Here is a 25,936-nt window from a genome sequence, read left to right as displayed (position 1 = left end):
CTGCCCCAGGCGGCGGAGTTCCTGGAGCAAGCAGGGCTGTCAGTAAGTGGCGGAGCGGCCGTGGCGTTCCCCGGGCTCCGGCAGCAGCATTGGAGTGGTACATGTACTCTGCCGCCTGGGACAGTAGTATGTAGCCCAGTAATATTGTATGTAGTCAAATATCAATTTTTTTCTTTTAATTTTTTGAGATAAGTAAAATGTCAATTTTAACCCGACTAAAAATAGAGAATTTTTTTTTTCCGGTGAAATTTTGACGGAAAAGTGGCCGGAAGGACCATTTTTGCAAAAAAATCAATAGTCGTGGACTAAAATTACAAGGTTCAAAAGTCGTGGATCAATTCTGCCAGTGCCACTATAGTCGTGGGACTAAAAGTGCAAAAAACTCTAATTTTTTTTATAAGGAAGTAACACGATTAATTTTGGCCAACAAATTTTCAATCAAACTTAGTTTGTTGTTGAGTCAATAATTTTCTGGTGCGATTTAATTCTCCTATGTGATTTGTCTGTTATTATATGTTATAATTTTGGTTAAAACTAAATTCATATTACTATATTAGCTTTTGATTTAGATTTTATTTTATTTTTTGGGGTCAATTTTAGCCCAAGAACAAATATAACTCCATTGTGTTCAAGTGATTCTAGCTAAAACCGCAAAACCAAGATTCGATGGTGCATGCTTGAGCATTATTCAAAAACTTAGAGATCAAGTTGCTGATGATCCGCCTGCAGAAGTTAAAAATAACTTCAATCTGATCTATTTCGATTAAAATTAAAACTATTTTTTATATTATATATAACAACTTTCATATTTCATCTATTTTTTTTAAAAAAAAAATCATAAATTATTCCAAAAAAAATTGTAATATGACATCTATGGAAATCTTACATGTTGATCACATAATAAAAATAAATATTTTTCTCTTTTTTGGGTGAGAAGGGAAATATAGTAATGTTGGTTTTATAACTAGAACAATTGAGAGTAGGCCAACACAGTCTCGATTTATAAGCAAGAATATAATGCAACAAAGATAAATAATAGAACAAAAGAATGTTTGATATTGGCTTTAAAGAGCTAGAAAATCGATCCCGAAAACTCCCTTAGCCGCTATGAGACTATTTATACACGGTCTATTCTACCAAAGTTAAAGCAATAAATTAAATTCTTTTAATTTGTTACATACATTTAGGAAAGTAAACCCCACACCGGTATAAATTTAACTCACTGATTCAGTAACTTATGCACTACGTCAGATACTGCATACATGTTTAGAGTACACTAATGAAACATTTGAATTCAATGAAAAATTGGCTTGGATTAAAGAATGAAAGAATGAAAGATTATGTGTAATTCTACTATACAATCTAGTAATCAGTACGTTAGTATTAGAATTAATGTCAAACGGTGACGCCATTCTTCTTCTAATATTAAGGGCATCCTCAATAGTGGTAAGTTTTTGAGGGGATTTTGCAGGTGTGATTAGGAGAGAGAAAATAGTAGAAGAGGGAAAAAGAAAAAAAAAAATAAAAGAAAACAAAAAAAAATGAGGAAAAAAAAAAGTGCTCACGCGCTTATTCTGATTTGTCAGTCACTTTGCACCCATCTGAAACAAAAAAAATGGAGATAGCCACAATTTGTGCCCAACGCGCTAAACAAGTGCCTAACAATAATTATGTGGGACCCATTCCCGACCAAAATCCCCAACTTACTGCAAGCAATTCATCCCTCTCTCTCCTCTCTCCTCTCCCTTCCACATCCTCACTTTTTTCTTAAATCTCGTGCAAAATCCCCCTATTGGGGATGGCCTAACAATTAGCCGTCTGATGAGAGAATGGAAGCTGCCGTTCATGGTGTACGGAAGGAGGAGCCGCCGTTTTTCCACCCGCATAGTTCTGTTGACCCACCGTGCCAATGGAGTTGTGGCCGGGGTTGGTTGACGGCGGAGTAACCGGCCGCCATTGCAGAGACGGAAGCAAAAGATTATTCGACGTCGTCTTTGTCGGGAGGAACCCAGCCACAAAGTTCATTGCTCCGACGAGAGCGGAGTTGGTGCCGGGGTTCGGCGACGGAGGGGCCACCGGTTTCCACAAAGACGGTAACAAAACATGTTTCCTTAAACTTCCCGACGTCGACGGCGTAGCCGAGTTAACGGCGTTATTGGTACCGGGATTTGAGGCCGGAGGGGAGACCGTTTTCCGTTGTAGAGATGGCAACAAGAGAGGTTTGTTCTTCTTCATCCACACCGGTTCACCGTCGCCGTCACGAGGAACCGATCTAGCGGCGTCAAGAAGGTTGACGGTGAGTAGAAGAAGAACAGAAACAAAAGCTAAAACAATAATACTAGGTTGATGTTCCATTGTCGATCTGTTCTTGTCTGCTGGTTTTAAAGAAGTTTGGGGTATATGATTGATGATGAGAGGATTGAGATGAAGAGGCTTATATATGTATGAGCTTCAAAGCAGATAGTTGAGTGGTTGACCGTTTGCAGTTTGACTGATGGGAAGGTTTAATAAGAAGTTGAATCAGTCGTGGACTCGTTAAGGGAGAAAAGTTACAGTGTGAAACTAAAAGGTGTTGAATCAATCCGTTGGGCCGCTTAAAATAGTATTGTATAGTGAGAATAAATTGTGGGCTAGGCTGATTATAAGTACATTTAATACTCTTGGGTCTCCTCGCCTTATTTTGGCAATTTATATCCTACACCATGGCGCGCGTTGCACTATGCGCCCAGATGCAAAACGACGTCGTTTTAATTTTTTTTTTTTAAAATTTCCCGCCCCAGTGAATGGCAGTAGTTTTTTCTTTAAAAAAAAACCCGCTGTTCAAGAATATACATAATGTTATACTAGAATACACATAATTGTATATATGAATGTACATAATTATATAACAAAATATACATACTCTTTTTAAAAGATAATACACATAATCTGACATAATACATAATAAACATAAACTTTTAACATAATACACATCAACTATTAACATAATACACACAAATTTTCTGATTCGAATGTACATAATTGTATAAAAAGAATGTACATAATTGTATAAAAAATGTACATAACTGTATGAACCAATACACATAACTGTATAAACAAGTACACATAACTGTGTGAACAAATACACATAATCCCAGCAACTTCCTACCGTGCGTACAAAAACGACTCCAAAACGACATCGTTTTGGGAGGCGCGCGGCGCACAGTGCTATGTGCGCCGTGGTGTAGGGTATAACAATTGCCTTATTTATAACTATCATTACAACTAAACCCAATAAGGTAATAGGCAATCATTATTGTCGACACAAGTTGTGTAGGCAATATTTTGTATATTGTAAAATAACGTACATTCAGTTCAAAAATAATGTACATTATATTCAGGGGATGTACATTATTTTTGTACTGAGCGTACATTATATTATATAATATACATTCAGTACAAAAATAATGTACATTTAGTATATTAAAAATGTAATTTTTATTATAGTCCACGTGACATTGTGTGGACCATGGTCCACACAATAATTTGCCGGTAATAGGCAATCATTATACCGCAAATTATTATGTCGACTCGGCTCCAAATATTCATAGTTTACCTTTTAAAAGTTCACAATTTGTATACTACAAACACAATGTTAACATATATGTAATTGATTATCTTGTTTTGTATATTAGGATTTGATGACCATGTATTCCCGTCTACAACTGTTATGTGTTTTGACTTGAAAACACAATTTATATTTTAAAAGTTCGCAATTCAAATACTAAAAGTACACAATTTATATGTCGTTTAGGACCAAAGTCCACCTTGCAAGGTGGACCTTGGTCCAAGTATAACAACTCTCATTATACTGCGAACTATGGTCCATATCGCCATTGGCATATATGTTTATTTGTTTTTATTATAAGGAAGGGGATACCCTCTCATTATATATGTTTATTTGTTTATTTTTAGTTTATTGAATGTTTATTTTTAGTGTATTACAAATTTATTTTTTGATTGTTTATTTTTAGTGTACTACAAGTTCATTTTTAGTATATTATCTACAAAATGAAACTTCAAGTATATTAAAAGGTTCACCTGGCCTTACAATATGGACTATGATCCATAGTATAATTTACCAGTAATGGGAGGTTAACGGTCATTATATCGTGGACCGCGGTGTACGTGCACTGCGATCAAAACGGCGCGTATATTTTGTATGTTAATTACCAACTGTCACTACAGTATATCTAAACCGACACTGCCTCACATATTATTTTTATATTATCAAATGAAACTGCAGTTATATCAAAATGATACTGTAGTTGTGATGAAATGAAACTGCAGTGTATATAAAATGAAACTGAATAATATTTCACATATTTGAGTGTATATTGTACAATGAAGCTGTAATTATATCAAAATGATCATGTAGTTGTGTTTAATAAAACTATAATGTATATTAAATAAAATTAAATAACATTTTCAAATATTTGAATCTATAAATATCGAATGAAACTATAGTTGTGTTTATGAAAATTACATGTGTATATTTTTATATGATATATAGTTGATTATTATGTGTAAGTGATTATATATGCCTGGAGACTGCCTTGATCACATGAATACTTACTAACTCTAGAGGAATGATCATTAATATGGATAAATTTTATTGTTTAAGAGGTTGATATGCTCATATGCCGTATGTCTTTTGCATCCAAGTTATACTTAGTTTTTGAGAGCATGATCATATAAGAGTGCAAAATACCATGCACAAAAGAGAAATGCTCTGCTTTGCTCTCATTATCAACAATTACTTGCTATAGGCCACACATGTTGAGACTGATCTCGCATCTTATATTTGATCATTACAACCTGAATTTACATTCTAGATCATATTGTTAAGAGCATAGGATGTGGTAGCTTATTCTTGGGTTGTGTATCACAAAACAGTGGCATAGTTCTGTTAAGGTGCACAACCTTAGTTTGCATGTGATAACAATTAAATGCTATAACATGTTTATAGTGCTAGTTTATGCTATAAAGACTCTTTGACATGAGATTTGGGTATTCAAATTTATCTCATATATTCGGGATTTAAATTTATAGCTCTCAATTTTGAAAATATATTTGCCCAGAAGGTAGACTAAGCGCTTTAATTTTCTAAGTCACCCTTTAGGATGAACTTGATAATGAATCCTTGATAAAAAATGGTCCACCTATCCCATAAAATTTACAACATTATCAATAATACTACCATTAGTGGGCTAATTAATTGTCTGTTCTAACCTCTCATTCATTTCCCATCAAAATATATAACTTGAATTGAAAATTAAGGTGTAGATGCCTATTTTGGGCCCCATTTGAAATATAAGAATTTGATGTTGGCAATTGTGTATATTATATAAGAAATTTTACACAAGATAGAAATGACTCAATTGAACAAGTGAAGAAGTTTTACAATCTTTTTTGTCAATGTTGGAGGTGACCATTTGATATTTCTTGCTTAAAAGCTATTTCTTCTCTGTTTTTTCCAATACTTGCTCATTTGATCAGATCAATCCCCTTGCTGAAACTTCTGATAATAAGTTAGTAGCAGCTGATGCAAAACTGAACTTTGATGATAATGCTGCTTACCGTCAGAAAGAAATCTTGGTTTTTAGGTTGCTGCTGCAAAAGCTGACTTGAATTACATTGCCTTAGATGGAGAAATTGGTTACATGGTAAATGGTGCTGGATTGGCAATGGCTACCATGGACATAATTAAACTACATTTCTTGATGTTGGTGGGAATGCTAGTGAAGGCCATGTATGTCTTTTGGGATATCTATAGTTTTTGGTAATCTTATATACATATGCTTCAATATACACGCACGCATTAGTTAACTGACATGTTTATCCATGAAAGTAGTGTTGTTTTGCTTGTGTTTTTTCCATAAAAATTTTTAATAAGCCTCATTTTTGTTCTACAAGAGAATATTCCTTAGATGGGCATGAGTCCCTAGTGTCGGATGATTTACATTTTTTCTTTTTGTTCTGCCAAGGAATACTATTTTATTGAGTTTTAATTGTTTTTTTTTGTTGTTACAATGACAATAGATTTATTATAGAGATGAATGTTTTTCATCAAATTTCATGCTTTTCCACTATTCAGCGACTTGGCTAATCCATTTGAGATGCAATAGGCAGTTGATAAGATGGTGATCATGGGATTCACACCAATTGCACTGGGAAGCACACTTCCATCGCAGACATACAGTCCCTTAGCTTCCCAGCACTCACCATTGTTGTCAATTGCACCATCTTCCTCAGTAGCCCCCATTCTGCAACTCCCCATCTGGTGTGCTGAACAGTACAGTGTCCAGTTTTCTTCTCCAGACATTGGCCCTCCAGTGGCAACAACTCCGTCCAAAAACGACTCCAACTCCTCAGTCTTGATTCCTTTGCAGCAGATTTTCTGGCCGTCGCTTCGAAACGTGCCTACTTCAGCGGCCCCTGCTGCCACCAGTATCCTCAATGCTTGTCTTAAACCAGTTCGGATGTTGTCTTTGTCAATCTGGTCCATACGGTATTGTATCCTCCCGGCCTTCTTCACTTGGCCGGAGCCATGATCTCGGACCATTGAGAATATGTTCACGGTTCGGGAGTATTTCCTCATCCTCTCCTTCATGTCAAGACCTGAAGTCCATGGAGACACAGCTGCAAATCCAGCAGGTCCTAGTGAGACAGCTTCTATAATGGCTGCTTGTTTTGTTCCTTCAGAGACTACCTTGTGGATAGAGGTGATTATCCCTCCCTGGTGGTTTTTGCCTTCCATTTCTGCCATGGATTCTGGGAAGTATCCCCACGCAAATAGGACGGGGTGGAGATGGAGGTTGCTGCCAATGTTTTTGTTCTTCAACCCACTGGAAATCAGCAGCGGCGGTGTAAAGAGTGATCCGCAAGCTGAAACTGTTGCCCGTGCTTCAATACGAAGTATCTTGTTGTTACCTTTGCTTTTCGCAATCACTCCTAAGCATTTCTTTCTTGCCGTTTCATCTTCTTCCAATATGAACTTTTCGGCTTGGCAACCTGTTAAGATGACTGCACCATTGTTAACAGCATCGACTAGATAAGTGGTATCAACTCCCTTCTTGTCACCTGTTCTGCAGCCATAGCCGCAAGAACCACAGTAATGTTTCTCAGAACAATTTCTTGGAACTGACTCAACCTTAAGCCCAAGATTTTCACACCCTTTTCTTAACACTTGATTCTGAAGTCCTTCCTTGGAGCAAACCTCAGTAACACCGATCCGTTTGCAGACTGCATCCATGGCTGATTGGTACTCTGAGCTTCCGAATAGTGGAATCTTTTGTTCCAAAGACCATTCATTGAGAACATTGTTAGGAGTTTTAATGGAAGCTGACCAGTTTATTGCAGAGCCACCACCTACCATTGTTCCAGCGAAAACCATTACTTTCCCATCTGTGGTAGTTAACATTCCACCAGATTCATATAGTTCACCTAAGGAAGGTCCCTCCAGGCCTGAATAATCTTCTGACACAAAGTAGTGACCTTTCTCGAGCACGACAACTTTGTGACCGGAGTTTGCAAGGACTGCTGCTGCCACCCCTCCACCACAACCAGAACCAACGATTACAACGTCGCATCTGATTGTAAGAGTGTTGGCATTCTGGCTTTCAGTAACATTTAGGCCTTTCTTGATCAGGGATTCTTTCAAGGTGGTACCATTTTCATTTATGGTTTCAATGATACCCTTTTCTAATGGCCTTCCTGTCTGTTGGTCTGGGGGAACTTCATTGGTGTCTACATGGAAGCCAATTGCTTCCCATGCCGGATTATTATAATTTTCATCAGTCTGCAGAAAATCCAGAATAGAACACTAAATGCATAGTTGAATTGAAAGAATAGACAGTACATTTCTCTATACTCAGCCTAGTAAAATTCGAAAATTAGGGAAGTAAAATTGGGGAGAGGCATTACCCATGAGAAGTAAATGAAATAGCAGGCAATTTTGATGGTCATGAACACAATTCTTAGAGGAAGTATAAGGGTTTCCCTTGACCATTTCAGGAGAATGGCTTCTCTTCGCTTCAAGGGTAACTCAGAGAAGTTGTGAATGAAGGGCCATCTTCCATCAAAGCAAACAAACCCACAAAGAAGAAGACTACCCAGTCTGGTAGATAGAATAATCAGAACCAATCTGAATATAAACACTGCATCAGGTAAGAACCTCCTCATCACCACCTCTGCTACCTAAACACAGAGAGAAATAATACACATGTTTAATAATTAGATAAATAATAGCATATCCAGAACTTATGATTCATTCTTGAAAAAATAGTCACCTCATCAGGGAAAGGAGGCTGAGAGGCTGAAGAGCTGTAGAAGGAACACATAGCTTCATCATCGGAATCTTGAGGGAGTGGAATGGGAGGTATGAGAGCTTCGCAAATAGCAGCTAAAGCTTGATACTGAGATGAAGACAGGCCATGATTATAGCTGTTTCTCCTTCCTCCTCTCAACAATGGATGGCATTTTCTTTCATTCATCTTTTTCTCTCTCTTGAAAATCTTTTCCCCCTCTCTCTCTCTTTCTCTTTGCTTTGCGGTTATGCTAGCCACGGACTCTCTGACAGCTAAATAATGCCAAAGGTACTGCAGTAAAAAGAAGAATAGCGCTTTCAATAGGTTAGGATCTGAATGAACTGTGTGGCTAAAATACAGACTACACAGAGTCCACGTAAGACTAATCCACATAAATGATAAAGTTCTACGTTTAAAATTCAAATTAAATTATAATTCCTCCCAAGGGATTGAATTTTTTTTTTCCACAGGCATTAATCTCATGCTGATAAAGTCTGAACCTTTAATAATTGCACAAATCACATTCACATGCGGGGTTAGTTTGAAAAAAACTCCTCCCTTGAACGTATCAAACTCAAATTATGATTTAGACCGATGACAACTTCCCAAAATATAATAATTAAAGTTGGCCCTTAAAGTTAGGGTTCAACCTTTTAAAAAGAATAATAATAAAAGTCACGTAAAAAGACAATTAAGAGATATTTTTTTTCTTTCCAATACATCCATATTATATCATCAATAATGTCAATTTCCAAGCTGTTAAGATAAGGTCTGGGAAGGCATAATTGAAGGACGTATCATATGAGAAAACAAATTTACTGTGTGTTCTTGAAAACAAGGGTCAGTGAGGAAAAATATCCCTTTCGGCTACAGTCCGGTTTTGCCAAAACGACAAAAACTGAAGGATATGATGGGACATGGGGTAGTTGGTCAAAAAGTCTATCTTTTGAGAGAAATGATTGGGCAATCCAACGGTTTTGCATGCGCTAACATTTATTTATTTGTATTATTCCATTTATTTATGTAAATGTGATTTCATCCTTTTATTCCTTAGACTGACATATTAAAAAAAAAAATTATCACAAGTTATTATAATTTCTTCCTATATTTCGTTATTGATGTGGAATTAACTGTATTAAAAACAAATATAAAGAAGATTAACATGTTCAGAAACTTTGGTGAAACACTACCTCACGTGACATATAACTCATCTCATGTGAGATAATATTATTTCTTTTTTATTTCATTGTTCAAAAGTAGATGAGTTAAAAGTTTTGGTTCAAATAGTAGGATAACAAAAGTAGACAAACAAATATGATAATGGATATTAAAATTCATAGTAAAATGCAAAAGTCCCCAACCAAATACCACCTTATTTTGTATACTATTTTTCCTAAAGACATAATATGTGATTATATAAGTTAATTAATTATAGTTAAGTTTTTGACCCCGTAACTATTGTGCTTTTCACTTTTGATATTCAAATTCAAAATCAACAAAATATGATTCCCAATTATTAAAAATATGTCACTTTTAGTCTTCTATAAATGATTAAAAGTAGTATATTTTTAAAGGTGGATGAACTGAAATTATAAATAACTCTTAAATAAATAAACAAATGAGATTCTAGCTAGCTGATATAGTGAAATTTAATTTGCGAGGTTTTCTGTTGAAACGAACCTGTATGCTTCCCGGCCGTAAAAGTGTAAAACCTCTCGCCGTTGATATCAGTCCATGACTCTTGGGTACTTCACTGTCTGTTGGGTGAACATGCATGTGAGCAACTTAATGTGGCAGAACCATAGCAGCTAGCAGGTTTAAATGGCATATGGTCCATATGGAGACAAGAACATTCCAGCATTGTGCTTCATTGCCGTTTAGGACCACCGGACCATCCCTGACATGACTTTGTTAGGCCTGTTTCCATCACCTCTGATCTGTAACATCTTGCGTGATGTGCTTCCCGACAATAGAACCTATCAGATGAACCAGATCAGATCTCCAGGAAAAAACAAAAATCTCTGCTCATTCACAGTAATTTCCTGCAGCAATATCAGGCAATTTGATGTATATGTAACAGAATCTCGCTCTCATCTCGCAGATAGATGTTTCTAAAGATAAAAGTATTCGTCACATGCTTATACAGTTATACAGATCATCAGTTTCCTTTTATCGTCTATGAACCTGTAAGAAAATCAGGAGTTCTGTTCAGACTCAACATATTCATTTGCGATGATGAAAAGTTAGGGATGCTATTATGGAAGTTACTTGAATCATATATACAGTGTATAAAGCTGCGCTGGAGCTCTGTGAAGCATTAACACAAACACGAAGCTTACATCTGTGAACAGCACCGGAAAATTTTGAATCAGTTCCCGTTCGATGGCACAATACACATACCAATTCAAAGACAGCCGATCTGACAGAGGAGTTATAAAATAACAGCTTAAGGGTGACATTCAATATAAGCTAAAACCAAAATGCTCAATGCAGAGTAAAGAGAAGAGATTAATGAAACTAACATTTCCTTCAATGGAAGCGAAACCGATATCCGGAGATGACTTAAGGATTCGCGGGTAGAGACTAATCATCGCCATTGTTGCCGAGCTCTGCCAAGGGTTTAATGGCTTTTGGCGCTTTCCATCCGCCATTAAAATTTAAAACCCCGCCTAAATTAACCGCTCCAAATCGGGGAATCCCTTTTCTGCCCCACCTCTTTCTCACGTTGCACCCTTGCCCCTCCTATTTTGTAATAATTTCACTTAGACCCCCAAAAATTCAATGCTTATACCGTGGATTAAGAGCACCCTTATCAGTGGGATATTAGAGTGGATAATGTAAGAGTGATTATAAAAGAGAATTTGAGATGGGAGATTAAAAAAATTGATTTTAAAATAAAAATAAATAAATATAATAACTATAGTCAGGCGCGCCCGCTTGGTACACTCGTGACAGCCACAGGCTGTCACGTTTGGTTGCATTTCAACTGGGCCCCACAATGCTCCCATTCTCTCAACTCATGTAGAAGTTCCCCAAATTTCTCTCTTCACTCCCTCTCTCATTCATGTCAACATTAAATATATTAAAAGTATCTCATGCTCCCTACTTGCTCCCCTAGTGTGGATGCTCTAAGATTCATGTAACAAGATATAACGTGTAGGGAACACATGTCAGCAGACCGGCATGTACACCACGTGTCCTCCATGCACTCGGCAGTCTCAAATGATAAGGAAAGACGTCCACGTGTTGAAGGATATCTGTCTAGCCAATAACTATCGGGCTCGGTTATCAACATACCCCTTTAAGGGCTTATATCACAGGTTCGGCGGCCCAGCCAACTAATCAAATCAGGATCAAGTACAAAAGGCTAAGATTAGGAGCTCACTAAGCCAATCGGCTGCCTAACTCCCAGGTCGGATCGGTCAGGTGTTCTTCTCATGTCGGATCAAATCGGGAATGGACCTCCACTACCCGTGGAGTTAGATACGAGTAAGTGTCCATTACATACAAATCAGTATGCCGGAACATATTCCATATCACACATAAACAAAGTTTATTCACTATACAGTGACCACGAATTTTCATGATCATTCAAAAAAGTTGTAATTTATTGTGGGCTTTAATACGTGGTCCATGAGCCGTTCCTTCAATAAATACATCAATTGTCGCGTTTGATCCATCAATAATTGTCCAATTTATTGAGCTTTGATAATGACGACCACAACCTCTTTGACAATTGACGTTTGATAGATTCCGATTACGACAGAGACGCCACTGCTAGAGTAGAAATCTTAATGGCGGACTTTAGCAGCTGACGATGCAATCATGGCTCTAAAATGATCGTCGCCGGAAAAACATACCGGCGTACAAAGCTACCGTGGCGGACAAGTAATACCCACAACAGGAATTCACCCACTCCACTTCCCTTTTACTCTTTTTCTACTTCTACATTCACTCATTCTATTCGACTTTTTCACCATCTCAAAAAGCATTTACAGTCCCTGACAAAATATTGAAATGAGAAGAAAAGTACAATAAAGTAGGTAAATTTTATAAAGATATTTATCTGTACAAATATCATACTTTAAAAGTAATACAAACATTCAAATTATTCGTTTAAATGTCTGTCAAAGTAAGTAGTAATTCAACTAGCTAGTAATTTACTCGAAAAATAATTTTTTTTCACTTTTGTTTTCACGATTATAATGTCACAAACAACTTTGGTTAATGAGTATGATTTTCTTAACAAATTTGGTCCTTTCAGTGCATTTTCGGTTCAATTTTTGCCAGAAAAGTTTACTCCACATTTTAACATGGGTAATATTGTCTTTTCCATCTCACAAACTAATGACATAAATAAATAAATAAACAGTTAAAAATTTTGACGTCTAGCCAGGAGGGTGAAACTGAAAGTGAAATTGAAATTTGGTGACTTTTAATTTCAATCACCGTACCACTGACTGTGTTTAATTAATTAATTATTTATTTATTTATTTTGTGAAATGAAAAAGACAATATTACCCATGTTAAAATGTCGAGTAAAATTTTACAACAAAAATTGAACAGAAAATGCACCAGAAGAACCAAATTTGCTAAGAAAGTCATAGTCGTTGACCAATTCTACAAATTTTAAAAGTCGTAGATCAAAGTTGTTAGTGACATCATAATCGTGCGACCAAAAGTGCAAAAAAACTCTACTCGAAAACTTGTTTTAAATTACTTGGTCATATATACTTTAATTAATTAAACAATCTGATCTAAAAATGAGATCTATTGGATCAAATTCAAATAATTAATATTATGAACAACAAAATTGATCTGCCAACCTAACTTGCCTTATGAGATTGAGACTAGCTAAGTCGACATATGTCTACCACATTAATGAGCTAGGCTACCATAGTTGTTTGAGGAAACTAACACATTAATCTATCGAGCCAACCATATTCACCTATTTGATCGAATGTGTCACCTTATAATTAATTTACTTGTAAGTTTTTCAATATCAAATCTAAAAATTTATCATTATGGATGACGATCAAATTAACTTGTCTCAACTTTCCATGCAATAACTATAGTAGCCACCTTATCTCTATCACATCGATGAACTAGATATTCATACCTATTTGATAACGATCACATACCGTCTTATTTGCCAACCATGCCACCAATTGATAAGCGCCCCAACACTTCATTCATAAGTTACCATCATGCCATAATCTATTGAGATTTACTAAAGTAGCTCATTGATTCTACTAAAGTATAGAGATCTCATATTTATAATTTATAATAGTTGATCACTAATCGACACAAATTTAATTTTACTTAATGAACGTAGCAAAGACACATACCCCGATCATGGTCCAAAATTTTCCATCAACTTCATATTATTTAGTATCAAACCGATGAATATTTTACCTAGGGTTGTCAATGCGGGCCTCGCTGCGGGCCTAATGTTTCCCGAGCCTGCTCGCCAAGCCCACGGACTAAGAATCATGTAACCCTAATACGCCTCATGCGAGTTGACGGGCTCCGCAAATCAGCCCGATGACTGACTTTTTTTTCTTAAAAAATTTTGTCTAAGAAATCAACCCCATTAACTTCCAATTCCCTCGATTAATGAAAAGCAAATGCATGGGAGACAAATTTAATATTCCATTTTCAAAAGATGCGTTCCACTTAATTTTATCTTCATTAAATATTCTTCACTTTGGGTTAACTGGTTAATAATTATTTACTTTTATACATGCACATGATTTTTTTTTAAAGAAAATAGTGCATGGCCCACAACCCACAGAGGCTGCGGGTCTTAATAGGCCCATCCCGTCTTTTTGCTGGCTATTTTTTTGTGATCCTAACCCGCTCTACTGTGGGGCATGTGCGGGCCAGACCGCGACAGTCCTAAATTTCTACCCCTTATCAATTGATCTTCCTAAATCGTGGATGGAACAAAGTTAAAATAGGCACAAACATGACATTATTATATGTACATATGTCAAAAAACATTCTTAATACAATCTAGCATAAATGCACACCCAAAATCCGTATTGGGAGAAATGAAAAGCCCGGATTGGAAAAAGGAATTGGGCAGGGCGGTACTATAGGGTGCCCCAGATCAGACAAGACGCGTGTCAAAGAAGATGCCATAATTTGTTAGACGTCGCTTTCGAGTGTGGAAAAATGACAAAAGAACACCACACAACAACTGGGGAGACAGGTCGGCGGATGCCGGCGGTGCAGTAGTTTCAATTCCTTCGCCTTTTGTCCGCAGGTTGCTTTTGGAGCCTCGCCGATCGACGACAGACATCCTAATTTCCACTGGTTCTTCGCTAAAATGAGTGTGTCGTTCCACCGCAACAGGAAGGCTGCAAACGCCGTCGGTTTTCGAGCCGCGCCTTTGTCCTTCGATTCGATGAAATAATAAAGCCGTCGCAGATTCGAAAATCGCGCCGGTTTCGTTTTCCGGCGCTTTCGAATATCCGGCGTGTGTGTATTAATGGTAATGCGCACTGTACATATCCTTCGCATTGACCCCGACACGCTTCTTTCTTCATGCAAATGAGTTATTGTACTATCTTTGTAGCGAAAGGACGTTTCTGGCCCTCATTTTTTGTTTCTTGTGCAGTTTTTTAAACTTAGCCCAATATCACAAAACATTTAGAAACAAAAAATATAATTCTACATGTTGGGTTAAGTATAGGTTATCTAATAATCGAGTTCAGTTAAATTTGTCGATCTAACTTCAATACGATATGCAATGTGGAAGATACAAAATATCATTCATGAAAATTGCATAAGAAAGATGTTCGATTTTGAAGATTAGTTGATTTCTTTGTCGTAGATTGTAGGTAAATATGATTTTATAGCTATGAGGTAATCGGTTGGCATATCAACACTACGTAAAACAAAAGTGACGAAGCAAGAAATAGCACGAGAGTGATTGTATTGTCCAAAAGTAGAATGTGAATCTTTTACAATGTGAAACTCGGGTATTTATGGGTGGTTGAAGAAAGGAAATGAAAGGATTTGCAAAATTATACTAGAAAACTTTCCTAAATCAAATTTGGATTTATTTTCCTAAAGTGCTATATCTCCTTTCCTAAAACTAAAAAAAAAAAATGGTCCAGATTTTGCAAAGATTTCCCAGATACTCCTCTGAATATCTTGCTGACAATATTGTTCGTCTTCTCCAGCTGGTCGACTGCCTCCTTCACCCGAATGCCTTGCAGATAAAGTTGACTGGGTATCCTAAGCGGGTATCCTTCAAACACAAGATTAAGTTCTAAGAGTCGTAATATGGGAGTTACATCCAAAAATGTGATGGCTCATTGTAGGCACTAGTCATTGGTCCTTTCACTTGTTGGGGCGCTGATTCAATGTTAATTAAATCTTCAGTATCCTATTAGGGTTAAGGTGTGGGAATCTAAATGCGAGTGAAGTCACTGGTTGATTTACTTTTCATATTCCTTTCAAGTTTGTAATTGATAATTTAAACGGTATAAATACTCTTAAAAATGGTCTATAAGGAACTTTTTTTTCCTCAAAATAATAATAATACCCTATTTTATGTTAGTTGTTTTTAGCTTGGGTGAAGTGTCAAATAGCACCCTGAACCAACAACGAAATGTCATCCCGCACCCTAATCTTATATAAGTGATTATTTGATTCATAAACCAAAAAAAAATTGTTCGCCTAGCCTTTTTAACAGGTAACCTTCAAGTTAAAGGTTATAAGTTGGTGATGTGGCAATGATTTGGCTGCGACGTGTCATGTTTTGTAGATGTGGCATCCATTAACTATTTACTGTAATAACAACTTCGAAATCAACTCTAATTTCTGCGTATTTCAAATCAAATCCCTATCAAAGTTTGAAGAAACCTAAATCCCAAATCCCTATCGCGACTTGAAGAATCTCATTCCCAAATCCATAATCTCAAACCCATCCCTAATCTCTAGCTTAAGCCCTAAGCCCTAATCTGTAATTGTAGTTCGAAACCCTAAATCCCTAAACCGAAAAGACTGGAAAGAAGACTGGAAAGAAGGCTCAAACCTCAAACCGAGTAAGGTATGTAGAATAATATCTGAGTATCCTTGCGAATATATGCTTTTAATATGTAATTTTGTATCGATTGTGATGTAGTGGGGTCATGCTATATTGTCTATAAATTGAATATATGTTTAGCTTTTCGTAGTGGGGATTGAATATGTTTAAATCCTATATATGTTTAAATTGAATATACTGTCTTTAAATGTAGTGGGGACCTACTGCTTTAGCTTTTGTTTAATTTTGTATTGATTGTGATGCAGTGGGGTCCTGGGTTTAAGTTGTTTTTGTCTGTATATACTGTGGTCCTGCTCCAGTTAGGCTGTTTTTTTGGTCTTGCTGCTCTACTTTGTTAAGTGTAGAAATGTGCTTTATATATACTATATGATGTTGCTGCTCTAGTTTGCTGCTCTGTATAAACTGCATGATGTTGCTTTAATGTTAAAATGTGCATTGTATTTTTTTGTGTCAGGATGACTAATAGGGTGGATTTAATAATTCATCATGGTGGTAATTTTGTCAAATCCCCTGCGTTAAAATATTTGAATGGTGAAACAGAGGTACTGGATGTGGACCCTGACTTAATATGTTATCCCCACTTAATGAAATATATATCAGCCCAAAGATATGGGAAAATAGTTTCACTTACATATAAGTTGACCTCTGAACCCTTTACAGCTTTAAAACTCTTACATAATGATGCTAGTAGTCTACATTTAGCTAAGATTGCTCGTGAAAATCAAAAGTGTGAGATATATGTTGAGCATGGGGTAGATGAGCCTGAGGTGGTTGGTTTATGTTTGCCTGGGCCTAAGGATGATGGGAATGAAGCTGGATTAGTGGGTGAGGAAGAGGTGGCAGAAGCTGATATATTGGGTGAGAGATTAGGGGTAGAAGATGAAGTATTGGGTGAGGAAGGGGGGGCAGAAACTTCAGAAGATGAGCATGGTGGCAGTGAGGGTGAGGAAGAAGGGAGTGAAGTAGATGCTGATTATAGTGGCAGTGAGCATATAAGTAGTGACAGTGAAGGTGAGGAGACTACAAATAGGACTAAGAGGAAAAGGAAAATAGGAGTACAAGCTGAACCTATACCACAATCTGTGCCCACATCTGAAAATCCTTTAGTAGATGAGGCAGATTCTGTGTACTATGATTCACAAAATCCACCAACTGTTGAAGAAGACTTGGAGAATGAGGATGGGAATGAGGTTCAATCAAGGTACAATGATAAGTACCCTAAATATAACTCTAAATCTGATCCACCCTTTCTTGAATTAGGCATGTATTTTGATGATAATGTGCAGTTCAAACTTGCCATGATAAGTTATGCTATACACACCAAGAGGGATTTATTTTGGAAGAAGAATGGTTTAAAGTATGTTAGAGTGGAATGTCTTGGAAAGGGGTGTGGATTTCATGTGAGTGCAGGGTGGGAGGAAAGAACAAAGTGTTTTCAATTGAAAGCTATTCATTTAGATCATAAATGCAACAGTCAATTCACCTTAGGCATTGTTAGTAAAAAATGGTTAGAATGGAAATATGAAGACAAGGTTAGGCAGAATCCAACTATTGGGTATTCTGAGTTGAGCAAAGATATAAAGTCTGAGTTGAACCTCAATGTCACTGTTAGTATGTGCAGAAGGGCAATTACTGGGATTCTGAAGAAGCTTGACATAGGGTATGAGAGCCAGTTCAAAAGGATTAGGGATTATGCACAAGAATGCTTGAATTCTAACCCAGGCTCTACTGTGAAGATTCACACAACTAGCACTGTTCCTAATTCACCCTTGGTATTTCAGAGGATATATGTGTGTTTTAATGCAATGAAGAAGGGTTTTCTAGGGGGTTGTAGGAAGTTTATTGGTCTAGATGGCTGCTTTCTGAAAGGTAAATTGAAAGGTGAGATCCTCTCAGCTGTGGGCAGAGATGGGAACAATCAAATGTACCCAATTGCCTGGGCTGTGGTAGAGATTGAGAATAACTCGTCATGGAGCTGGTTTTTGAATCTTTTGAAGACTGACTTGGAGATTGAGGACAGCACTCAATGGACTTTAATGAGTGATCAACAGAAGGTAAATCTGTTTCTACATTCAATATGTTTCTGTTTCTGTTTTCTATAATCTGTTTGTGTTTCTGTTTACTATAATCTGTTTCTTGTTTCTACAGGGGTTATCTACTGTAATTCAGGAACTATTCCCTGGTGTTGAGCACAGAAATTGTGCTAGGCATGTCCATGCCAATTGGAGTAAGACTCACAGAGGGATGGTTCTAAAGGGACTGTTTTGGCAGATTGCAAAGACCCCTAATCAAGCACTACTTACAGATAAGGTAAAAGCTTTACAGAAGGTAGATGCTGCAGCTCTTCATGATCTCAATAAGTATCCTATGAAATTTTGGTGCAAAGCTTTTTTCAAAGAGGAAGTGCGATGTGACATGACAGACAATAATTTGAGTGAAGCATTCAATAAGACATTGTTGGATGCGAGTAAGAATATCATTCCAATGCTAGAGGACATAAGAGTTGCAATGATGAAGAGGGTTGCAAAGAAGAAAGCACTTGGTGAAAGATGGAATGGGAATTATGGCACTATTATTATGAAGAAGTTGAATGAAAACATTATTGGGAGTAAAGATTGGGAGGTGGTTTTCAATGGAGTTGATGGATATGAGGTGAAAAAGGGAAGGTTTCAATTCAAGGTCAATTTAGATTTGAGGACTTGTTCTTGTAGAATGTGGCAATTAACTGGTTTGCCATGTCCTCATTCCATTTGTGCAATATTTCACAAGGGGGATCAGCCAGATCAGTACATACATATATGTTACAGTAAAGAGATGTACATGAAGACCTATGAGCATGTACTACAGCCCATAAATGGAGAACAATTTTGGCCAAGGGCTGAAGGTGGTGAGTTACATGCTCCAGTTCCAAGGAAGATGACCGGCAGACCCAAGAAAAAAAGAAAGCTTGAACATGATGAAAAGAACAAGGATAAAAACAAAATAAGTGAAGAGGTTAGAAAGTTGTCAAGGAAGGGAAGGGTAATGACCTGTCAGCTATGCAAGGGGAAGGGGCACAACAAAAGATATTGTCCTACCCAACAAGGACAAGCTGGTGATTGACTGTTTTGGCAGTGACTTTTGGCAACATAAACCTGAATGACTGTTATGACTGTTTTGGCTTATGTATTCTATGTAAATCTGACTTATTCACTTGTGTAATGTACAATGTAGTATGACTTATGTACATATGGCTTATTGCCTTAATGCTTAATGATTTTTGGCACTTGTTTGGCAGTAACTTTTGGCAACATAATGCTTATTCACTTGTTTATGGCTTACTGATGTTTTGTATTGGTTTACTGTATTAGCCAGAAAACTGAATTTTGTATTGGTTTACTGTATTTTTTTTTAAACATCAATCTCATCTGCATCAACCTGCAAGAAATGGCTTCATCTCTAAAGTTGTAGATCCACCAAACAAATATCTGCACAGCAGGTCAGCTCAATAGAGCCTCATCCCTGCTGCCAGTACCACAACAAGCTGTAGACCCTCAGAGATTGTCCAGCAAACAATCCATCATTGGGTATTCATTCATTTCTCAATTGGGCAGAACAAGTCTCAGCTAAATCGACTTCATGGACTAGTTCCCCCGAACTTATTTCATACTGGCAATAGGAACTCCTTTTATCACCCTCAGCATACTGGCTAAGGTGTCTCTTAGCTTTAACCACCCTCAAGGTGCTTGCAGAGGACTAAGCAGACAATTTGAATTAGTCTGCAATAATCAATTATTGCAGACTAGACTAAGTAGACTGCCAGGCAGATAATCAATTATTGCAGACTAGACTAAGTAGACTGCCAGGCAGATAATCAATTATTGCAGACTAGACTAAGTAGACTGCCAGGCAGATTGTGTATAGCTTCTATTATTGCAGACTAGACTAAGTAGACTGCCAGGCAGATTGTGTATTGCTTAGAAGCTTACAGATTGTGTATTGCTTAGAAGCTTACAGATTGTGTATTGCTTAGAAGCTTAAAACTAGCAAGAAGCTACTAAATGGATATATAACACCTTCACTGAGGCTCGAACTCATAACTTTCCAAATGGAAGTCCAACTCGAGTACCATTAGACTACCTAATCTTGATGGTATTTCATATCCACTTAGTAGCTTAAAATCATCACATTATTCTGCAAAATTGGGCAGAACTGGTCTCAGCAACAGCTTCCTAGACCAGTACTCCCATGATTGCTTTTAGAGCTTAAGACAGCTTCATCAGCTTGGTTACATGTATTGGTTTACTGTATTGGTTCCCCAATTTAGGTGGTTTGAGTTGCTTTAAGATTACAATTGGTTTACATGTTATGCACTACTGATTGTGGTCTGGAAATCAACAAGTTTGACCAAGAATAGAATGGACTGGAATTCAGCAATTATGGCAACTATTCAAAATTGCAGAAATTTAAAATGGATTGGAAAATATGACAACAATTCAATGCAAGCTGGACTGGAATTCTGCAATTATGGCAGAAATAAAAAATTGCTTCATTGAACAATTATGGCAACAATGACAGTGCATACTGGAATTCAATGCAAGCTGGAAATTGAAAGTGCAAACTGGATATTAAATTGCAAACTATCAATTTTTCATTACAATGCCAAACCATTACAATTTCTAACTACAAAGTTTTGCTAGAAGCACCACAATTACAATTAGGAGAACAACACACTTGATCCTCAACACTTCCTTTTCTTTTTTCATACCACAATACTCATTTACAATTAATTCTTTAACAACTTCGATTTCATTCCTCAAAGATACCACCATCTTCTTTAGATCTTCATGCTCACCTTCAATCCTCCTTGCACTATGATCATTCCAAAGGAAGAAGCCACAACCATTGCCATCCTATACATACAACTCAATTAACAAAATTACCCATAAAAAAAGTAAAAAATTACCACAATAAAAAAACCAATTAAAATGCCCCAAAAACGAACCCTAGCTTTAACTTTAATACAATTGAAAAATCAAAATTCATACAAAATTTCAATAAATACATACCTTCCATCTTTGACACCCAAAGAATTTCTTTCCCGATTCTCTACTTGTGCACATTGGAGCTTTCAATCCACAATTACAATAAACACTAGGCTCATACTCCATGTTTACTTTAACCCGTGATGAAGTTGAGGAAGATGACATCTTGGAGAGTGTGGCTTCGACGGAGGGAATGGAAACTGAAACTGAAATTGGGTCGTCGCCGACGGAGGAAACGGAAAACCCAGGCAGTCGTCTTCGTCTTCGTCTACAATACGTTTTTGAGATATGCAGAAAATGAATATTTTTTAAATAACCCAAATTCGTAGGAAACTGTTACATTTTAACGTCAAATAAGAGAATTTCGTACCTTTTATTTCCACGTCAGATTTTAACCGGAGCCACGTCATCTAAGCAACAGGGAAACCTGTTAAAAAGGCTAGGCGAACAATTTTTTTTGATTTATGAATCAAATAATCACTTATATAAGATTAGGGTGCGGGATGACATTTCGTTGTTGGTTCAGGGTGCTATTTGACACTTCACCCTTTTAGCTTTTATACTTTGTTTTCGAACAATTATTTTGGTCAACCGATATTAATGATAGGTCATCAATTGCTTAGGTCGTAAAACCAAAATATATAATTATTAATTTGAATTATGCAGAATGTATTTATGGAAATGAAAAATAAATACTTGCAGAGCTTCCTGAACAAGAGGCAGGGTCAAAGTGGTAAATTCGGGTTGGGGTGGTATCAGACTATCAGAGAAGAAAATCTGCGCGGCAGGCCTGAACTCTGATCTTCTCTTTCATTTTTCAAGACAAACATGCTTTTCTCTCCGCTCCTTTTATGCCCCTTCGCCTTTCCTCAACTATCATTTTCTCCCTCTTAAATACCAACTACCTTTTCCCCCCTTTCTTCCAAAACGCTACTCTAATGGCGATGGCTTCTTCTTCTTGTTTCTGCTCTGTTTTCTCCTGCTCCTTATTCGTGATGGTTATGGTGATGTCTGCCGCCTTCGTTGCTTCGCAGCCGCCTCTCGGCTCGGCGGAGCAGGAAGGTGTTTATAGGGTTTTGGAGGCGGTGAACCCTGAGATTCCATGGCGGTCTCTCTTCCCCGACGATCTATGCTCCTCCGCCCCGCACGGCGTCGTTTGTGATGTGTTTGATGACGGTGCCTGTCACGTTACTGAGCTGAACTTCGGGTACGTCTCCGACTATACACCAAACCCGCCCTGCAGCCCTAAAGCTACCATCCATTATTCCCTTTTCGCTCCCTTTACCCACCTCCGTAAACTCTTCTTCTTCCAATGCTTTACGGAAGCTGGTGTTTCCTTCCCGGATTTATCTTCCCTCGCGTCGCTTGAGGAGGCGGTGTTCGTGGAAAATCCGGCGTTATATGGTTCGATCAGTGGCGAGATTGGCTGTTTGAAACGTCTGAGGAGGTTTGTTCTCACCGGAACCAATGTTTCTGGAGAAATCCCGGTAGGGTTTGGCGATTTATACAACGTAGAGCAAGTCACTCTCGCGAGGAACAAACTTAGCGGCTATGTCCGGACAGATTTCCGGGCGTTAAACAGGCTGAGAGTCCTTGATCTGAGCCAGAATCAGTTCTCTGGCGCCGTCCCGGTTTCGATCGGAAACCTAACTCAGCTCCTGAAACTCGACCTGAGTTTCAACCAATTCTCCGGGAGAATCCCGGAGACTCTCGGCTTCTTAAGCTCGCTGGAGTTTCTCGATTTGAGCTACAACCGGTTCACCAATTCCGGGATTCCGGCGTTCATTCCGGCGATGCCGAACCTGAAAGAGGTATATCTGAGCGGGAATAACCTGGGAGGGGGGATTCCAGAAATATGGGAAAATATGGGGGGTCTTCAGGGAATAGGATTATCAGGGACGGGACTCGTTGGGAATATTCCAGTTTCCATGGGGGTACATTTGAGAAATGTGTGTTATTTGGGGTTGGACAACAACTATCTGGAAGGGACAGTGCCTGCGGAGTTGGGCGCTTTGGAGTTTGTGAACGAGCTAAATTTGGAGAACAATAATCTGAGTGGAAAAGTCCCATTTTCTGCCGAATTTGCCCTCAGGGTCGGTGAGAAGCTGAAATTACACGGCAACCCTCTCCTCTGCGTGGATGAAGGGCTAAGATCTGCTAAAGTCAGTGGCAGTTTGGGAAACATCAAATTATGTAGTAGACATTATACTCCCAAATTTGCCCCTCTTCCCAACTCCTCCCCAGCCTTACACTCTTCCACTCTTCTCATGATCATTGGGATACTCTGTCTCTTCTCTTAAGGGTAACTTCGTCATTTCACCTTTGGAACCCGGAATTTCCCGCCTCCCGGACCTGGGTATTTACAAGAACACCTCAATTCTATGAAATGTTGATAGGAAATTTTTGGATTTGTATTTTTTTTTGGGTAATTAATGTAATGATAAGTGCATATATATGAATGTTTGAGTGCAGAGAACTCTGTTTTGTTCATTTTCAGGTACAGTGATGATCAACTATAAAAGCTTTATAATAATATGGTTTCTAGGAAGTAATGGAGATGATGAATTTACAGACGGTACAAGAAGGGAAACAGTAATTGTTTTACATAAATAACATGAATTATGGTCTTAAGATTTTACAAATGTTGAAGTTTAGTCAGCGGAAAATTTGAAGAATGGGATCGGCGGGGATTATGGGGTTTGGCTCAAAAAAGCACGGGGTTTTCGCCGTCGTCCAGAGGCTTTGATGAGGTTGAAGACGGAGGCGTGTCGGTGGTTGTATCCTGTGCTTGATCGGCGGCGGTGGCGGAGCTTTTGGATGTTCGTGTGGAGCGGACGGAGCCGTCGGCGTTGAAATCCCTTGACTTCTTTCGCCGGTTCCTCTTCGGAACGTCCGGGTTGTCGGCGCCGGTGGGGTCCTTGATCTTGACGCCGTCGGAAGAGGCCTTGCTCCGCCTGGTCTGCCGTGGCTTGGAGGATTTGGGGGAATCTCCACCGCCGCCGCCGCCTGCGGCGCCGGCGGTATTGTCGTTGGAACAAGAATGGCGCCTGGGTTTCGATGATCCTTCCCCACCGGCGCCGCCGTCTCTGCTCTCCGGCCTCGGCGCACGTCGTCCTTTCGAATCTACAAAACATTCATTGTTTTCCAAATGAAAAATACAAACGTTACAGAATTCTTGACAAAATCAAAATGTTCAAACCAACAAAAAATCCATAACATAATAAAAAAAAAAATCTTCAAATGACACAATTTCTTCGTGTAATCAAAGTATCAAACCTTCAGACACCCATTTGATCTCTGGGTTCTCTTTGGAGTCCGTCGGAGGGCCTAACGGCGCAGATTTCAACGCTCCAGATCCTTTGAATTCATTCATCTGCACATTCCTCCATTCAAGATTGCCTCAAAAAACAAGACACAAATTTTCTTAACCAAATCAAAAAAACAAACAAACTTCATCGTACCCAGCTAGGATTTTCTGTTGCAGACGGTCCATCCCACCCAATATGAGCCACATGCTTTACATCTGTAGGCATCCCAATCTGTATTTCTGGTTCTTTTTCTTCTTCTGTATCATCAATTCAAACACCCAATTAACATATCACACATATTTTGGCTAAATATATACAGACTTTTAATTGAGACAAGATGTATTGAACATATAATATAACGCACCAAATATCTGATGGGATATGTATTTGATGCCCTTGAGGAGGCCTTTCACCTTTGTGCTCATCCTTCACCTCTAATGAACAATCCGACTGGAAATCATATACTATTCCCAGCTTTCTCTTAATCTCCTATCTGGAAAGTTTCCTAGAGGAATAAGAACATCATAAAACATTAAACGCAGCGAAACAAAAAAACTGGATCTTTAAATGTAAACCACAAACCTTCGCTAAGGAATTGGGGGGTTATTGAAACTGAGAATCTGATTGGGTTTTTGTGCGGAAGATTATTGTATGGAACAGAAGAAAGGTTGACTGGAATCTCCAGGTCGACTTTTCTGGGAAGGAAAATGATGTTAAAGCTGATGCTTCCTGATTTCAATGGCGATGGATAACAGGCTGCTGATGCCCGTTAATCCAAACCTGAAGCTCATCGATAATTTAGGAGTTTTGATAAATGATTAAATAAATAGAAGAGGCATAATGAAATGGGATTTGGTCGTACGAGGTTATCCCTCGCCATGAAAGCGGGTAGTCTGCCACGATGCTGAATATCAGGGGGCTGTCTTGTTCCATGTCCCACATGGTAGGACCTTTACCTAGCAAAGCTTATAATAATGTCCGATATATAAATAAAATATAGTAATAAAATATCTCATCCGTTTTATTTTTTGTGTCTGTTTTGATTGCGGAGTATTTTTTTTGGAGTGTACTCAAGATTTTCACCCTCCAACACAGTAACTAATTCCCTCGTTGAATTATAGATATATAGAACAACTTACATGGAGATTTAAAGTTTCTTTATACCCAAAGCAAAGGATCCGACACAGTAATTAATCC

At 38.0% G+C, this 25,936-nt stretch overlaps 5 protein-coding genes across 8 annotated transcripts in view; 2 read left to right on the top strand and 3 right to left on the bottom strand.

Annotated features, from left to right (window-relative positions):
* LOC109161318 (long-chain-alcohol oxidase FAO2-like) overlaps positions 1 to 10,344 on the bottom strand; it is a 34,433-nt gene extending 24,089 nt beyond the window's left edge. Inside the window, exons 1-4 of one of the 3 annotated variants that reach the window (XM_019309668.1) lie at positions 10,029 to 10,344; positions 8,331 to 8,639; positions 7,966 to 8,238; positions 6,102 to 7,840 (exon numbers count right to left, since the gene is read on the bottom strand). In XM_019309668.1, the coding sequence (XP_019165213.1) occupies positions 6,116 to 7,840; positions 7,966 to 8,238; positions 8,331 to 8,639; positions 10,029 to 10,124 (2,403 nt within the window). In that variant the 5' untranslated portion in view covers positions 10,125 to 10,344 and the 3' untranslated portion in view covers positions 6,102 to 6,115. Of the gene's footprint in view, positions 1 to 5,909; positions 7,841 to 7,965; positions 8,239 to 8,330; positions 8,640 to 10,028 lie in introns of those variants that run through there. The other 2 variants (XM_019309660.1, XM_019309677.1) reach the window with 2 other exon arrangements.
* A 5,119-nt stretch (positions 10,345 to 15,463) lies between these two features.
* LOC109158813 lies at positions 15,464 to 19,731 on the top strand. The gene is made up of 5 exons (XM_019306712.1): positions 15,464 to 15,601; positions 16,653 to 16,713; positions 17,068 to 18,461; positions 18,556 to 19,294; positions 19,685 to 19,731. Exons 1-5 carry the CDS (start codon positions 15,464 to 15,466, stop codon positions 19,729 to 19,731), a joined length of 2,379 nt encoding a protein of 792 aa, XP_019162257.1.
* Positions 19,732 to 21,055: 1,324 nt separating this feature from the next.
* On the bottom strand, positions 21,056 to 21,887 carry LOC109161479. Its single transcript, XM_019309897.1, has 3 exons — positions 21,802 to 21,887; positions 21,456 to 21,699; positions 21,056 to 21,299 (listed from the first exon to the last, which is right to left on the bottom strand). Exons 2-3 carry the CDS (start codon positions 21,594 to 21,596, stop codon positions 21,066 to 21,068), a joined length of 375 nt encoding a protein of 124 aa, XP_019165442.1. The 5' UTR covers positions 21,597 to 21,699; positions 21,802 to 21,887; the 3' UTR covers positions 21,056 to 21,065.
* A 219-nt stretch (positions 21,888 to 22,106) lies between these two features.
* On the top strand, positions 22,107 to 23,795 carry LOC109161373 (piriformospora indica-insensitive protein 2-like). Its single transcript, XM_019309741.1, has one exon. The coding sequence runs from the start codon at positions 22,283 to 22,285 to the stop codon at positions 23,729 to 23,731; it is 1,449 nt and encodes a 482-aa protein (XP_019165286.1). The 5' UTR covers positions 22,107 to 22,282; the 3' UTR covers positions 23,732 to 23,795.
* A 60-nt stretch (positions 23,796 to 23,855) lies between these two features.
* On the bottom strand, positions 23,856 to 25,640 carry LOC109161457 (CRIB domain-containing protein RIC5). Of its 2 annotated transcripts, none has more exons than XM_019309870.1 (5): positions 25,322 to 25,640; positions 25,104 to 25,244; positions 24,893 to 24,996; positions 24,708 to 24,804; positions 23,856 to 24,554 (listed from the first exon to the last, which is right to left on the bottom strand). In XM_019309870.1, exons 2-5 carry the CDS (start codon positions 25,162 to 25,164, stop codon positions 24,136 to 24,138), a joined length of 681 nt encoding a protein of 226 aa, XP_019165415.1. In that variant the 5' UTR covers positions 25,165 to 25,244; positions 25,322 to 25,640; the 3' UTR covers positions 23,856 to 24,135. The 2 variants fall into 2 exon arrangements, with proteins under 2 accessions (XP_019165415.1, XP_019165422.1); XM_019309877.1 differs by having other exon boundaries at positions 25,104 to 25,232.
* Positions 25,641 to 25,936: the final 296 nt, after the last annotated feature.

Source organism: Ipomoea nil, unplaced genomic scaffold (assembly GCF_001879475.1).
Source record: "Ipomoea nil cultivar Tokyo-kokei standard unplaced genomic scaffold, Asagao_1.1 scaffold0302, whole genome shotgun sequence".
NCBI lineage: Eukaryota > Viridiplantae > Streptophyta > Magnoliopsida > Solanales > Convolvulaceae > Ipomoea > Ipomoea nil.
The sequence above is the reverse complement of the archived record's forward strand: the minus strand, read 5'-3'. Positions and strand labels throughout refer to the sequence as shown.

Excerpts from the sequence above, each read along its gene's own strand:
- LOC109161457 (XM_019309870.1), bottom strand. The coding sequence starts at position 25,164 with ATGAGCACAAAGGTGAAAGGCCTCCTCAAGGGCATCAAATACATATCC. Across the intron at positions 24,997-25,103 it reads CATATCCCATCAGATATTTG|AAGAAGAAAAAGAACCAGAA; the intron begins GTGCGTTATATT and ends TTGATGATACAG. Across the intron at positions 24,555-24,707 it reads GATCAAATGGGTGTCTGAAG|ATTCGAAAGGACGACGTGCG; the intron begins GTTTGATACTTT and ends AATGTTTTGTAG.
- LOC109158813 (XM_019306712.1), top strand. The coding sequence starts at position 15,464 with ATGGTCCAGATTTTGCAAAGATTTCCCAGATACTCCTCTGAATATCTT. Across the intron at positions 18,462-18,555 it reads TAATGAGTGATCAACAGAAG|GGGTTATCTACTGTAATTCA; the intron begins GTAAATCTGTTT and ends TTGTTTCTACAG. Across the intron at positions 19,295-19,684 it reads TTGGCCAAGGGCTGAAGGTG|TAACTTTTGGCAACATAATG; the intron begins GTGAGTTACATG and ends CTTGTTTGGCAG.
- LOC109161373 (XM_019309741.1), top strand. The coding sequence starts at position 22,283 with ATGCCCCTTCGCCTTTCCTCAACTATCATTTTCTCCCTCTTAAATACC.
- LOC109161479 (XM_019309897.1), bottom strand. The coding sequence starts at position 21,596 with ATGTCATCTTCCTCAACTTCATCACGGGTTAAAGTAAACATGGAGTAT. Across the intron at positions 21,300-21,455 it reads TTGGGTGTCAAAGATGGAAG|GATGGCAATGGTTGTGGCTT; the intron begins GTATGTATTTAT and ends TTGTATGTATAG.